At 36.2% G+C, this 14,436-nt stretch overlaps 1 protein-coding gene across 1 annotated transcript in view; it reads left to right on the top strand.

Annotated features, from left to right (window-relative positions):
• Positions 1-14,436, top strand: part of LOC104407001 (otogelin-like protein) — a 38,457-nt gene that overhangs the window by 23,101 nt on the left and 920 nt on the right. The window contains exons 17-30 of the mRNA XM_010016146.1: positions 301-442; positions 781-966; positions 1,453-1,665; positions 2,571-2,675; positions 2,955-3,062; positions 3,432-3,533; positions 4,747-4,851; positions 4,942-4,982; positions 5,884-5,947; positions 6,897-7,075; positions 7,309-7,413; positions 8,237-8,356; positions 10,314-10,359; positions 14,041-14,120. Coding sequence (XP_010014448.1) covers positions 301-442; positions 781-966; positions 1,453-1,665; positions 2,571-2,675; positions 2,955-3,062; positions 3,432-3,533; positions 4,747-4,851; positions 4,942-4,982; positions 5,884-5,947; positions 6,897-7,075; positions 7,309-7,413; positions 8,237-8,356; positions 10,314-10,359; positions 14,041-14,120 — 1,596 coding nt within the window. The remainder of the gene's footprint in view (positions 1-300; positions 443-780; positions 967-1,452; positions 1,666-2,570; positions 2,676-2,954; positions 3,063-3,431; positions 3,534-4,746; positions 4,852-4,941; positions 4,983-5,883; positions 5,948-6,896; positions 7,076-7,308; positions 7,414-8,236; positions 8,357-10,313; positions 10,360-14,040; positions 14,121-14,436) is intronic.

Genomic DNA, 14,436 nt, shown 5'->3' with positions numbered 1-14,436 from the left:
TTATGGAAGGTATAGCAGCAATGCTGAGCTGATTTTGTTGACTTCTAGCTGACAGGGTGATAACTGCAAAAGTTCTCCCAAGTAGTGTGACAATGTCATTAGGACTGTATTCTCTATCTACTAATAAGCATAAAAAATTCTGGCAGTTTAAGTTTTGCAGAATGAGTGTTCTGAAAAAAATGCTATTTTTTTACTTCAGACACCACTTGTGATTTTTGTCCCTGCAGCTGTATTATTTCTCGTAATTTAATTGCAGAAAGCTCTTCTACGTGTTAATTCTCAGTTGCAATATGTTCCTAGGTGTCACCACAGGAGTTTTGTGAGAAGATGTGGATCAACAGTACTTATTTTTGGAATTATGAGTGTGATGCACTTTCTGCATATGTGGCTTTATGCAACAAGCACAACATCTGCATTAAATGGAGGACACCTGATTACTGTTGTAAGCAGATAGCTATGTTCTATACCCCAGAGTGGCTTTGTACTGCTGCAGTGTTTAGTCATGAGTTAAAAATAGAATTATTTCTATTGTTATTGAAAGTATCATCTCATTCTATCACAGCATTAGTACTTCAGGGTACAAGCTCTTAAGGTGTATTTTTTAAGTCAAAGTGTCATGAATCAGTTTTAATCTTTATTGAATGAATTTCTTAAAATACTGTTAGGAATATAAATGCATGCATTCTATTATACATACACTTGTTTTTACTACCTGTTGATGTAATGAAATGCTAAATAAATAACAGTAGCACTCACTGTCTTTTTTTGCATGACTTGCAGCACTGAGTTGTCCTGAGGGCAAGGAATACCAGCCTTGTGTGCAACCCTGTGAAGCTAAGACATGTTTGAATAAATGGTTCTATGAAGATTCTCCCTGTTCCCACTTACGGGAGGACTGTGTGTGTAAAAATGGCACTATTCTGCATAGAACAGACTCTGACCTCTGTATACCAGAAGAAAAATGTAGTAAGTGCTGCAGGACAGAGCAGTTTTGTAGATATGCCAATATTAACTGCAGCTCACTGTCAGTGATGTTTAAGCTCTGTGTCAGTCCTCAGTAAGTGAGATCTGGTATAGCTCCCTCAAACACAGCCTAGATTTATCTCACCAGTTTGAGCTTTCAGTGCACTTGGATTCAAGAGCCAGTGCTGATGTACTTCTACTAGGGAAAAATAATGGTCATTCTTCCATAGCACCCAGGTCTTCTTTCCTGGAGTACTCAGGAAGGAATAGCATTGGCAGGTTCTTTCCCTTTCCCTCACACTCAGTATTTATTTTCACCCATAGTGAAGCATTTGTTCATTTGGGCTTTTTGAGTCGTCATCTTTTCTTGGATTGCTTGATCATAATGCTCTATAGCACTCTTATTTTATGCAATACTTCTATGGAATTCGTAGTTGCTTGCAGGAAAACTGCTCTCTACTTACTGAAGGGACATGTTTTTTCTCTCAGCATGTACAGATAACAAAGGACAACCCCGCTCTGCTGGAGAGATCTGGAATGGGTCCATGAGAGGCTGTTGTATGTACAACTGTTTAGCAAATGGAAGCATTGTTGCTGTAGAACCTGAATGCAATGAGGATCCACTACCAGTCTGTGAAAGAGAAGGGGAAGTTATCTTCCATGTCATTGAAGAAAGAGCTTGCTGTCCAAAGAAAGTTTGTGGTATGTACCACACTTGTTTTCAGTCTCAGAAGTATAAGGTTAAGTGCTTATCATTCACCGGCAGATGACAATCTTTAGACAGGGTTCAATGTAGCATTTTTCAGAAGTGTTTTTTACGTACTTGTGGTTGCTTGGGCCAGCAAAGCAGGTTCTTTGCTTTGTAAGAACTGACTCACTGAAATAATCTGTATATATATTTTTTTTCCCTTAGAAGTCTGCTAGTGAAACAAAACTTCTGTTAAAAATGATTTTTTAAGCTCTTTGGTTGAATTTCAAAATAGATTGATAAATACTCAATGATAGAAATAGCTTGGTAACTGGGGTGGTGATCAGAGCCTGTTCGCTTTTCTTATTAGTGCTTTGTTGTCAAGAGCAGTATCCTCTGACCTACTGCTGTTTCCCAGAAGCAATATTCTGTGAGCTGATCACTGAATACTAATATTCTGTCTAGCCACAGTTAAGGAATAAGCTCATTGCTCCTAAAATGATAACTAAAATATATTAATTTCTTTGTAACATCTTCAAGGAAAATGAGCACAAATGGTCCAACTGATATGATGCTTTTGCTCATTACATACCTGTAACCAACACTGTATTGTCAATTTGTTTAGGGAATATTTTCACTGGGACATTTTAGCTGGCTTCATGCATAGGAAGCAGAGTAAGTAAATACCTGCTTTAAGAGAAACATAACTGTGCTTGCACAATGCCACATGATTGGAGCTCCACCAGCCCTGGGCTGAACTCGGAGGTCTACATGATTGTATGGAGTGCACTTTAAGCTGACTTGGGCTGCTTGTAGTTTGTGGATCTCTATATTGAATGGTGTATATGTATCTTGAGTTATAGAACTTGGACTCGTCTGTTCAACTGTGTCAAAATTGATTGCTTTTTTTATCCCACAGAATGTAACATGTCATTGTGTGACACCATTATTCCAACATGCAAACCCAATGAAAAATTAGTGGCAGGTTACCACCCCCTGTCCTGCTGTCCACAGTACCGATGTGGTAAGGGAAATACAAAACCACAGTTTTTCTGGGACATTTTCCACAGTTGTATTATGTTGTAAGAAAACATGCCTAACAAGTAGTTTTAATTGTTAAGAGTGGGACATTGTAAATAGCACCAGGCAATGACATATTTTTTTCCACATGTCAATACTTTTTTGTGTTTGTGTTTTGAATCATTTTGACTTGCTGCGAATTTGGGGTAGATGAAGATTATCTATCTTTTTAGTATTATTTCTGTGACTCTTTCTAGAATAGTGTTTATTTCACGTCCTACAGAATGTGATCCTTCAGCTTGTTTCAATGCTTCCCAGCTGGACTGCAGAGAAGATCAATTTATCGTGGAAGCAAAACAGGAAGATCCTTGTTGTTTCTCTTATCTCTGTGGTAAGAAGCCTCTTAATATTTTTATGATTAACTAAGGAACAGTGAAGTATTTACAAAAACAGTCTACAGTTCTAAACCTAATAATTTAAGTCAGGAATTCATGGAGACGTCAGTGGGATTTCACTCAGGTCAGACTGGCTAGAGCATAAATTATTCTTGAGTTTTGGGATATTTTGTTTCCAAAGTAATTTTGAACAAAATACTTGAACTTTGTTATGCTTTTATATTTGAATGTCAATCCATAAAAGCTCTGTTATCCAAGTAAAAAACATAATGTGACTTGTTACATAGCTTATTATAGAGAATTCATATGTGCTAACTTTTCAGTACTTAAAACTTTTTAACTGTCTGCTTTATTTTCAAATTTAGTTTGTGAATCCTGTATTGAGCCCGTTCCCTTGTGTAATAAGGGGGAAATTCTCACTGTAGACCTTAATACCATACATTACTGTTGTCCTCATTACTACTGCGGTGAGTGTAACTCTTGTCAGTTCAATATGTTAATATATGTGACAGACTCTGTGTGTGGAAATTTAACATTTAGGATGAGCTTCAAGAGAGATTAGGAGAGCTAAATTAGGGTGTTCACACTGAAGTAGGTTAAAATCTCTTGGTATACTTAGTGGTGGTCTAACCAACCCAGTCAATGGAGTCTGGAGGGGTTATTTAGTTCACCAGAGAGAATATAGCTACTTTCAGGGTGATCTAAGTACTGATATACTGATGTGGAACTGAATCCCATCCTTGGAGTATAAATATACAGTTGTTCACATACTAAACACCTGTAATAAAACAGCTTCCATATTGTTGTTCCTGTGTTGGACCATTCATAGAATCAATAGAATAGTTAGGATTGGAAAGGACCTTAAAATCATCTAGTTCCAACCATTTAGGCAGTTTCTTTGCAGTTTTAGGTTTTAGAGGAAGCAGTAGGCCAAGGGTTTCAAATACTGCTGGGCTGACTGCTATTCAAACAAGGAGCAGCCAGAAGAAATGTATTTGCAGTTTAATGTGGTCTCTTTGATAGCCTCATAAACCCACAGGAATTGTACTGTCTGTTTTTAAGTAACTCTTGTCCTGTTACAGTCTTTGAGTAATCTCAATTAATTAAACAGTCTTCCAGTAAGTCTGGAGCTTAGTAATTTTTACTTCAGGTAGTTCCATATTTTGGTCCTTTCCCTTTCCTTGCACTTGCATCCAGGTGAAAGTTTCTGCAAAGGCCTTTGGCACTGTTTTTGCCAAATTCTGGCAGGTAGAAAGTGAGATCTTAGTATGTGGTCTTCTTTCAGAGTCCCAGTAAGCCACCTCCGATAAGCCAGGCAGATATTTTCTTACTGGAGTCACCCCATGAGGGCAGTTGCTCCCTGCTACCTTACAGAAATGTGTTGTGATTTTAGTTGTCTCTAGTATTAGTTATCAGCTTGAGTGGCTCTGAAGTAAGAGGAATACTAAACAATTCTTGTGTCATTTCTAAAAATGTCAACATGTTTTAAGGCAACTAAAAACACTTCTGAAAATCTTTATTTTTTGAGTTCCAAATACAACTCAGATGCTTAAAAAACACAACAAAAATATTTAAGATGTCATTAAAATAATTTATTAAGAGAAATATAAGCCAGAAATTTCAAAGGAAATTTGAGTAAATGTGTGTCTCTCATATTTCTTCCCTCCCTCTCCCCTTTAGTTTGCGATGAGAATCTTTGCTCTGAGCCTCCTATGAATTGCACAGATGAAATGACACTTGTGAAGGAAAAAACACCTGGGCAGTGTTGTCCAGAATGGCACTGTGGTAATCACTGCTTTATTCCTTAGTCATTGCTGATAACAAAAGTTAACAAGTAGATTACTGACTACCATGGATTTCTTGTTTTCTTCTCAGAATGTAGCTGTGAAAACATTACTATGATGACCTGTAAATTGGTAAGCACTATCCTTTAGATATTTTTAATAATGGTGCTCAACCCTCTTACTTCTCCCTTTGCATTCCTTGTCTCAACTAGTTGTAAAGGGTGTTGAGGCTGAACAGGGACAGGCATGTAGCTCCAAGTGTCTGCACAGTATTGTCAACTCTTTCTTGGGGAGATTTTGCCTTGTGTGTTATGTCAAAAGAAGAAAAGCAACTGCAGTATTATTCTGTTCAATGTTGACTTGAAATATGCTGGGAAGGTTTTCCATGTAAAGAATCCCAATTATTTTTACTAAGTAATGAGGAATAAGCTTTATGATCATATGTATCATCTGTTAATAATTTATGCTTTTGATTAAAATGATTTAATGTGACTGAATTTAGCTGATACGAGAAGTCATAAATATTTCGCTCTTCACATAGTTTTTCATAATAGGGACTGTCATCTGGAAAATATTTATGAATGAATGTTCAAATTCCCATTATTACTGTAGTGATGGGAATATTATCCCTATCAAATGCCTTGACCTTCTCTTTTGCCTTACGTGAAGGCTGAATTATATGAAGTCTAAACAGAAGTTGCAAATTCGAACAGCTATCACCTATCTTTTGGAAGAAAATTCATAGAAGGTAGCCTGCTTATTGCTGAAATAACTTTGTATCTCAGGAAAAATTGCTCTTCAGTGACTCTACTATTCAAATGCATTCTCTTTGCTCCGTTTAAAGAGATAAATACATTTAGTAACTCTGAACATGCTACTGTTTCTTAAGTATATGGTAATTTTTCTCTTTCATGAAAGCAGGGGTGGGAGTGATGAAAGTAATATTTTACATTTTTAAAGAAAAAAAATATCTGCTTAGCACTACATTTAATTGTCCATGACTTTGCAAACTCTTTTATCTTTTTATACTCAGGGAGAAGTTAAAAAAATAGATAGTAATGCTTCCAGTGCTTGTGGATGCACTCACTACATTTGTGGTAACTTTTTCATATTCTTAGCTGTTTTGGTTTAGTTTTTAGTAAAAAAAGCACGCAAAGAAAGCAGAAATAGGACCATAATAACTTTCTCAAACATAAACGCTCCTTCATCTTGATTTTGTGAGTGTCTACTTAGTCATGCCATTACGCTCTACTGAATACGATGCTTAGTCTGCTAACTCATCCATTTTGGTGGGATGAAGGAGTGTCATAAAACTGCCCATGCTTTCAGAGCCAGGCATGGTCTGCCTGGTGGGAGGCAGATAGTGTGCAGATTGTGAACCTTAGCTGAGTGTGAGCACTGCGAATGCTGCTAGTTCAATACTGAGCACTAATGAGACATCTCAAACCAGAGCAACAGACCTGTCCAGCCAGCACAAAGGGTAGGTACCCTGTCTTAAGATCAGACCTCTGCCTCTCCTCTCACTCAGCTACCCTGCGTAGACTAGATTTTAGCTGTGCTGTGGATGGGGCTACCTGCTGTCTGCTACAATCGTGACTGCAGCCCAGGCTTAACTGCCTCCAGGAGCAAAGCACACGTTTACAATACAGCTTGAACATGTTACTGTCCTGTAGGTAACTGCAGATATGCTTGTTTAATTGACAAAAAGGCTACATTTTGTGATGTGCAGAATAATTCAGATAGTGTATGTAGCCCAATGTTCAATATTAGAACTATTTAAAAATAAGAACGATAGATTTTATTCTTTTTAATTCCGTAGCAGGAGCACAATCAACTTTAGACAGTTTTGCATTATGTAGCATCTTCTTAAGCTGAATTACACCTACCCCCCACCTAATCTGGTAATTAAAACCACAAACTAACAAAAAGTTAGAATACTTTTGCAGAGCATAGGACTTTGTCCTCCATTTGCCTTCACAATGATTCTGTTAATTTGCTTGATGATTTTTTTCCCCTTCTGGTAACATATATTTCTTTTGGTGTTAGAGAAAGATGATGTGTGCATCTTCCAAGAGGTCACAGTACTGAATCCTGGACAATCAGTGATTCAGTTCTTGGATGGAGACCTTTGTTACACTGTACAGTGTTTACAAGAAAAAGATCAGAACACAGGATACAATGCCATGCAATTTACAACGGTGAACTGTTCCCAGCAGTGTAAAGCTGTGAGTATTCTTAAAACACAGGAATGATGCAATTTGTGAGCTCAACTACACCATGAGGATAAAAGTCCAAGTGGAGACTTTTGCTAGTCCTGTTTGCTCAGCAAGGATTTGAGAACTTAACAGTGATGTGTATCCTGAGTCTCCAGAATTATTTTGAAAGGCAGTTTTTAGCAGCATGTGTGTTTACAGAACACTTGGTTATTTTCTTTTTTGTTGTTTTCCTTTCTTTCCAGAATCAAATATACATTCCTTCCTCCAGTCACCATACGTGTTGTGGTACCTGCCAAGACGTGTCCTGCTCTTTTCATACTGAGAATGGAACACTAATCATGTATGAGGTAAGTGCCTCTGGACAGAGATAGGAAGTAACTATAACGATACAATAAACAGCTGTCTGTCAGCCACTTCTTAGTTAACTCATGCTGTGAGTCTTTGCTTCATACCTCACTACTGCTGGTTACACAGGGACTATTTATGGTATATGATGGGAAAAAAGTGTTTTTATTTAAAGACCGTCCATTTCACACTAGGTGAATACCTTGTTCATTTTATTTGGTGTAATATTTTCTACAAAGATATACAAACATCATCATTTACTTTGGGCTTGGATATGTTTTAAGTGCAGGGCAGGGTTGAAATTGTAACTCTAAGTCACGTACAGTGATCTAGATGCACTGGGAGCTTCTGAGTCTGCATCAGGACTCCTATGTCCCCCTCTTCCCAGGGCCACTCTTCTCATTCTGGTTTCTACAGAAAGGTAGTGTGCAAACTGAAGCACTGGGGTTCAGGATCCTGATGGTTTGTTCCAGCATTCACATACAAGGAAATTCAGATGTGGCCATGGCTTGGTTCATGCTTCCCATTGCTTTTGGAGCAAAAGAAACTATTGGGCTTTTTTTCTGGCACAGAGTCCTTTCATTCTGCACTACAACACCAGTGCTGAGCTGCATGCTGGAGAGTAGAACCGTGGCTCCAGGGAGGAGTAGTCACTGGCAGTTAGAGGATGGTCTTTCCCTTTGCCGCCTGTGGGTGGTCTGCAACAAATTTTCCACTCCAGTTGGTACTATAGCATGAGGAGACTGCTTTCACAGGCATTTGGGGCTGGGGATAAAGCCGAAATGTTTTGTATTTCCTGACAATGGTCTTGATGTATATATTCAGGAAGGCAGCACCTGGACCTCCAACTGCACTAACTACAAATGTGCAAAGACTGCTTCAGGGGCTGTCATACTGGGATCAAGTGTTGTCTGCCCCCCTTTTAATGACACTGAGTGTACAAAGGTTTGTACTTTGGGTGAGGTAAGTAACAATAACTGACCTGAAGTCAGTTATTATTGACTGGACCTCAACAACGCATGTATATTTCATACACTTCCTTTAAATTAAAAAAGTGGTAAGTAAAAACATGTAAGAGAACAATTTAGAGTCTTGTTTTGTCTGACAAAATATTTATGAGGAGTATAAGTTTGTTTCAGTCTTAATGATGACTGCTTTTAAAATATCATGGAATTGGAATCATGCTTGATGTATCACTATATATGACTTACTTAAGTCTGGAATAACACTTCGCCCAGTTTGTAGTACATATACACTAAATAAACTGAATCAAGCAATTCACAAATGCTGCGTATAAAAGAAAGCTATATTTAAAATTCCTTAAGTTATGCAATGATTAGGAAGATGACAGAGTATATAAACTTTATTATCTCTATAACTAAATTTTGTATAACATAAAAAAAAATCTGTCATACATGAAAGGGTATCTACCTACATCATATATCTGAAAATGTAAATTGGACATACCCATATAAAATGGTTTGAAGAATGTGGATGCTTCACGTACATTACATACTTCTTACAATTTAATTTCTAATTTAATACTCCTCTAACTTAATATTTCTTATAATTCTTGCACTTGCAGTACACCATATATTTAAGCTACAAATAATAATAAAAGAACTATACATGCAGAAATATACATGTAGAAATACACATGTAGAAATACACAAGAGAGGGTAAGCAGAATTGCTGCCTTGACTACAGATTATAAATTTAGCACAGTCCTACTTATCCATTGCATTTGTTTAAAAAAGTACATGTCTCTTGCAATCCTGAAGGCATTCTATCTAAAATTAATGTCTGTTCCACTTTGACTTTATGCTCAAGTTTCTTCCTTGGAACTCTTTTGTCGCCATCTATTAGGATCTTGCCTTAGTAATAATGTTTTTTAAAGAATAGAAGCCTAAAATTAACTTTCTGAATCAGTCTAACCTGTTTTTCAGAGGTGCTGAGTATAGACTTGAACCAGTAGATGAGAAGAAAACCCTTCTGACAGGCAGCTTAGGACAATTTAGGAATGTGGATTTAAGAGGCTGAGTTTAAGTGCTTACTTAAGAAGTCCTTGAAGAACTTATTCAGTATTTTTCCTGTAATAAGATAAAAAATGCATGCTAGCATGAAAAGATGGAAGCTTTAAAATGTTTTTAGTCTGTTGTTACCATAAGAGTGCTATTTATGTTCAGTTGTCTGCTTGATATGCAGTTCTGGGCTATGCACTAAAATTGTGAGTGCCTGCGTCTTGCTTGTTCCCATTCTGTCAGATTCTGACAGTGCCTCTTTCTCTCTCTCTCTCATGCTCTCTTTTAATTTCAAAATGACATTTTCTTCACTTTCATATATTTTAACTTTTAGCTAACAGGCAACTTTAGCAAAAAACAGTAACAAAGACTGTAACTGAGAAAAAGAATTGAGCACATAAATGGTTCTGAAATTCTGCATTAATGCCCTCTTTCAAAAGTGTGTATATATACATATAAATATTTAATATTGTAAAGGGCTCCTTACTAGGTAGTAATTTTTTCCTTAGCATAACATCACTGGAAATCCTTTTACATCATCAGCAAAGTTGCACACCTGAGTTTATTGAACTGTTCTAATAAATTTCGGGGTGGGGAAATAGATAGTAGTGGATGATATAAAAAGATGCTTATAGAAATTAAGTGGCTTATTCAAAGACACTAGATTAGATCAGATAGGCAGTGATGAGTTCATTTCTGGTGTCAAAGGCTGTAAAGAATTTGTGAACCAAACCTCCAGCTCATACGTACCTGTAATTCTCTTGACTTCAGTGATGCTACTTTTTATTAGTTGGACATCTTTAAATGGAATGTATTGAGATAAAATTCACTTTTGCATTGGGCACAGTGTTTTTTGCTACATTCTCTTTTTATTTTCCTAGAATGGAGGAATTGTGCAGACATATAATGATGGCTGCTGCAAGACCTGTAAGTGATAAAGGCCACAATATGTGCTTAGTTTGGCTTTGGTTTTGGAGGGTTTTTTTTTAACCTCAGTTGCTGGGACATAAAGAAGGGAAAAGCATGCAGTCCCCCCACAAATCATATAAAATTGCTATAGTTACCTAACTACTCCTATTAAAAGGTTTTGCTTCACTTGGCTGCTGGCTTGGTGATCTTTAACTTTATTGTTCTGGAGTATAACCAAATCTCTCCAAATATAACCTGCGGAAGATCAAAAGTTACCTCAAAATAATGCAAACATTTTCATTTTCTCTGAAGTTTTGACTAGAAAAGCTTTTATTATTAAGGTATATAATTATGTACACATAAAAATAAAACTGTTGTGTAAAACTAATTGTGTAGAGAAAAAATTTTTGGAATGCCACAGAAAATTCTCCCCCGTGTTTTTGACCTTTCTAGTGTTCAACACTGGAGTTGAAATATAAAAGCAAATTAGTCTTTGGAATTTTTTTAGACAAACCTTTACTTAATAATATTGAATAGCAAGTCACAGACTTATAACCATATACTGCACAGTTATTAAATAAAATTCAGAAGTGCAATGAATTGTAAACAATTTGCAATATAAGAGGAAATGTTAATATATACCAAATAAACAACACTCAAGTTTCCAAGTTATGCAAACCTTTGAAAGTTAACTGCAATTATTGTTGTTCTGTTGTATCCAAAACATAGAAAATAAAAGCTATTTTAATACAACAGAGTATCTTTTTGTTTGAATGAGAATCAGCACAGAAAGTAACAAACCAGAACTGTGCTAAAATCTTACTAATCAATATTGCTTCTCTAATGAGATAAGCTACATTTAAAAATATTCAAATATCCCCCTTCCAAATTAGGTTGGATTTATGCAGAAAATTGTTGTAAAGTATTAATGGCTACTGATTTTCTGTTGACCACGAAGATTTGTAATTTTGCCCGTATTCTGTGGCCTCAGGAAAGGTATCGTTATACTTCAGAAATACCTGCTGAGGTGGCTGCTAAAAACCCAGATATAATCCATACAATTATATGCTATCCTTATTTTATTTTATTTTTAACTAAAAGCATGTGCCCTGTGGTGAAGCAGTTAAAAAGAGTACTTATAAATAGAGCTTGGGGTTTTAATGGGAACAAATAATCTTTCTGAAAGAGCTTGATTCAATGCATGCAAAGTGAGTGCATATATTTAATTCTTACCTTGCCATAGAGAGACTCATTGCAAAAGTTTGGTTTACATGGAAGCATCATTCCAGTTTTGTGTTAACCAGGAGGGCAATAAAGTTTAGGCCATCTTTAGTAAGGCTTGAAGCAGCTGCAGAGTTTCTAAATTTGGTAGACTAACAGGAAAGCTCATCATCTTTTGCTATAAGAAAAATTGCAGTTGGCAGTGTAAGAATTAATGAAATGTCATTTAAATAAAAATGTTTTTGTTTCATAAGAAACTTAATATTCCTAATGATTCTGCCAGGTTCTGGATTGGGTCTATTACCCTTTGCCATTAGTCCAGTAGTGCCTACTCATAGTATTAATTGTGAACCAGGTATTATTTTTAATAACATATTTTCTTTTTTTTTAGTAATAGTGTAAGCACTGCTTGATATACATGTATAGCTGTCATCACATTAAATGTCATCATGCAGTTAATGGTACTGGGCCTGATACTGAGAGATGCTGATTCCCTGTTGGCCTCCCCAGTCAGTGGTTTTCTAAAGCCTGGCCAGGGTTCACTGCTCAGCACCTGTCAGAATCAGGTTCATCCATTTATGGTATATGCTGCTGGTTCTTATTCTTGTTCATTTCTGAAACTGGTTTTAATACTGTATAGAGAGGTTGCAATTAGAAATGATACTTCAAAACAATTATTATCCTGAATACTGTTGTTGAGAGAGTCTAAATTTGATCCCAGGTCACTAATTTAATGACTGCACAGTTTTTGCTTTAAAGTAGAGCAAGACTGCCCATCTTATCTGTGCAGATATGGATTCGTGCTGTATTTCTTTTGTCACAAATAACATGTTTTTACAAAGTTATGATAAGGGGAGGGGGGAGGAAGGGCGAGAAACATACTATTACAGTCATACATTAGTAAATAATCTTTACACTAGGAATTACAGAATGTTACAGAACTGTTGCATTATGATCATAATTCTCTGCTTTTAAAGGTAGATAAGTCACAGAAACTCCTTAATCAAATAAAGAATAAAAAAAGTGCAACTGCTATGGAATTGACAGTTGAAGGTGGGAGAAAGAAAAGCATAGCAGCAGAGTTTCCACTGAATATCAGCACCTTATATGCTGAAATGTCATATATCCCTGTATGACTTGTAGAAGTACAAAGACTGTATTGTCTACACATATTAATGCTGGCAAGCACTTTCTGATGGAAATGTCACAGGACTTCTTTTTCTTATGTGTTATGGAAGAAGGAAAACCAAGATACTGTGGGCTAACAGGTTCAATGGTACAGTGATGTACTAGTTCGCTAACAGAATCTTGTTTGATCTTGCAATGTGCACATTAAAATCTAGCTGTGCTCTGCAGCCAGCCTAATTTTTAAACACCCACTGGAGCTGTGGTTGCAGGATATCTTGGTCACTCAGAGCTCATTTGTCTTGTAAAGAGCTCACAGTCTTCCAGGGAACAGAAATGTTCTTTTTTCTGTACACCCACCCATGAAGGCATGTGCTGCAGGCAGAGAAACTCTGCTGGATGGTGCTTATTATTTTAGATGCCGGATGTCCAGAATAGTTGCATAGCAAAACTAACAGGTAATTTTGATCGGAAGTGAAATAGGAGATCTAAATAACTGTTGTTACACAGACAGTAGCAACAGTCTCATATGGAATGCAGCAAGAAAGATCGTACTTTTAATTGTGTCAGTATTACATTATGACTTTTACTGTGTTAAAAATGGCTTTGCACCATACAGCTTTATTTTTTGAATAAAAGGAAAAACCTCCTATCAGTATCTCCAAGAATGTACTTTAAAATTTCCCTTATCCTAGATCCATCCGCTGACTCAGTGCACAATGATTCAGTTCTGGTGGCAAAAAACTGCACCATATTTAGCAAATATATGCATCTCTCTCCTTCAAAGCTTCCTTGAAGGACATCTTCCTCAAAAATATATGGAATGGTAGAGTTCTATTCAAATTTTTAAATTATTTTTATAATTTATTCAAAATAGCATCATGGTTGTAATCACATTTACAGCTTTACCTCTTCAAACGTTAGGTTCTGAAAATTTTCTTAATTGCAGAATCAAAATCTTATTTACATTCAATATTCCTGTTAAAAAAGAATTTATTTTAACACTATTCAAAATTATCTGAGACATCTTTTTTCCAATTGTTTATATTTGTCCTGCCATATGTACAATTTAAAATCATATTAATAACAGTATTTATAAAATCTGTTTAGCTTAATGGGCCAACTGATGCTTCATATGTGCAGCTATAAAATTAATAATTCTGCAGAGGAAGTATTCATTAATGTGTTATTTTTTTGCCTAAAAATGATTTTTATGGAAGTCATAGTTTCAGTGTGTACATTAATGAAAACAAAGTATTTTTATTAAACTTACTTTAACAGCTTCACTTTCTTAGTAGCAAACACAGTACAAAATGTGATTTGATTCAGTGTGCATTTTGTGTATTTTATCAGGCAAAAAGGAAGAAAGGATTTGCCAGAAAATAACGATTAGGACAACCATCAGAAAAAATGACTGTATAAGTCAAAGCCCGGTAAGCATAAAAGACCTGTGTTTGATGCTGGGCCTATGGCACACCAAAGCAAGTATTAAGTGGGTTATAGCTCTCAACAAGCTACAAAAAAATGCTACTATCTTCTCGAAAGCAGACCTTTGACCCTAGGAATGTTATCCTACTCGTAATTGGAGTAAAATTAGCTGTTCCTATGGCTGAAGGACTGACCCTCCTACCTGGAAAAACATGTGGCTTCAAATGAAAAGTGCACAGCATAATATAATTCATGTAGGCATTGAACTCTTCACCATGAAATATCCCATTCTAGAAGAGGAGTAGAAATGTTTTCACTTAG

The sequence above is a fragment of the Nestor notabilis genome, unplaced genomic scaffold (assembly GCF_000696875.1).
Source record: "Nestor notabilis isolate BGI_N333 unplaced genomic scaffold, ASM69687v1 scaffold31196, whole genome shotgun sequence".
Lineage (NCBI taxonomy): Eukaryota > Metazoa > Chordata > Aves > Psittaciformes > Psittacidae > Nestor > Nestor notabilis.
This window is presented reverse-complemented; position numbering and strand designations above follow the sequence as displayed.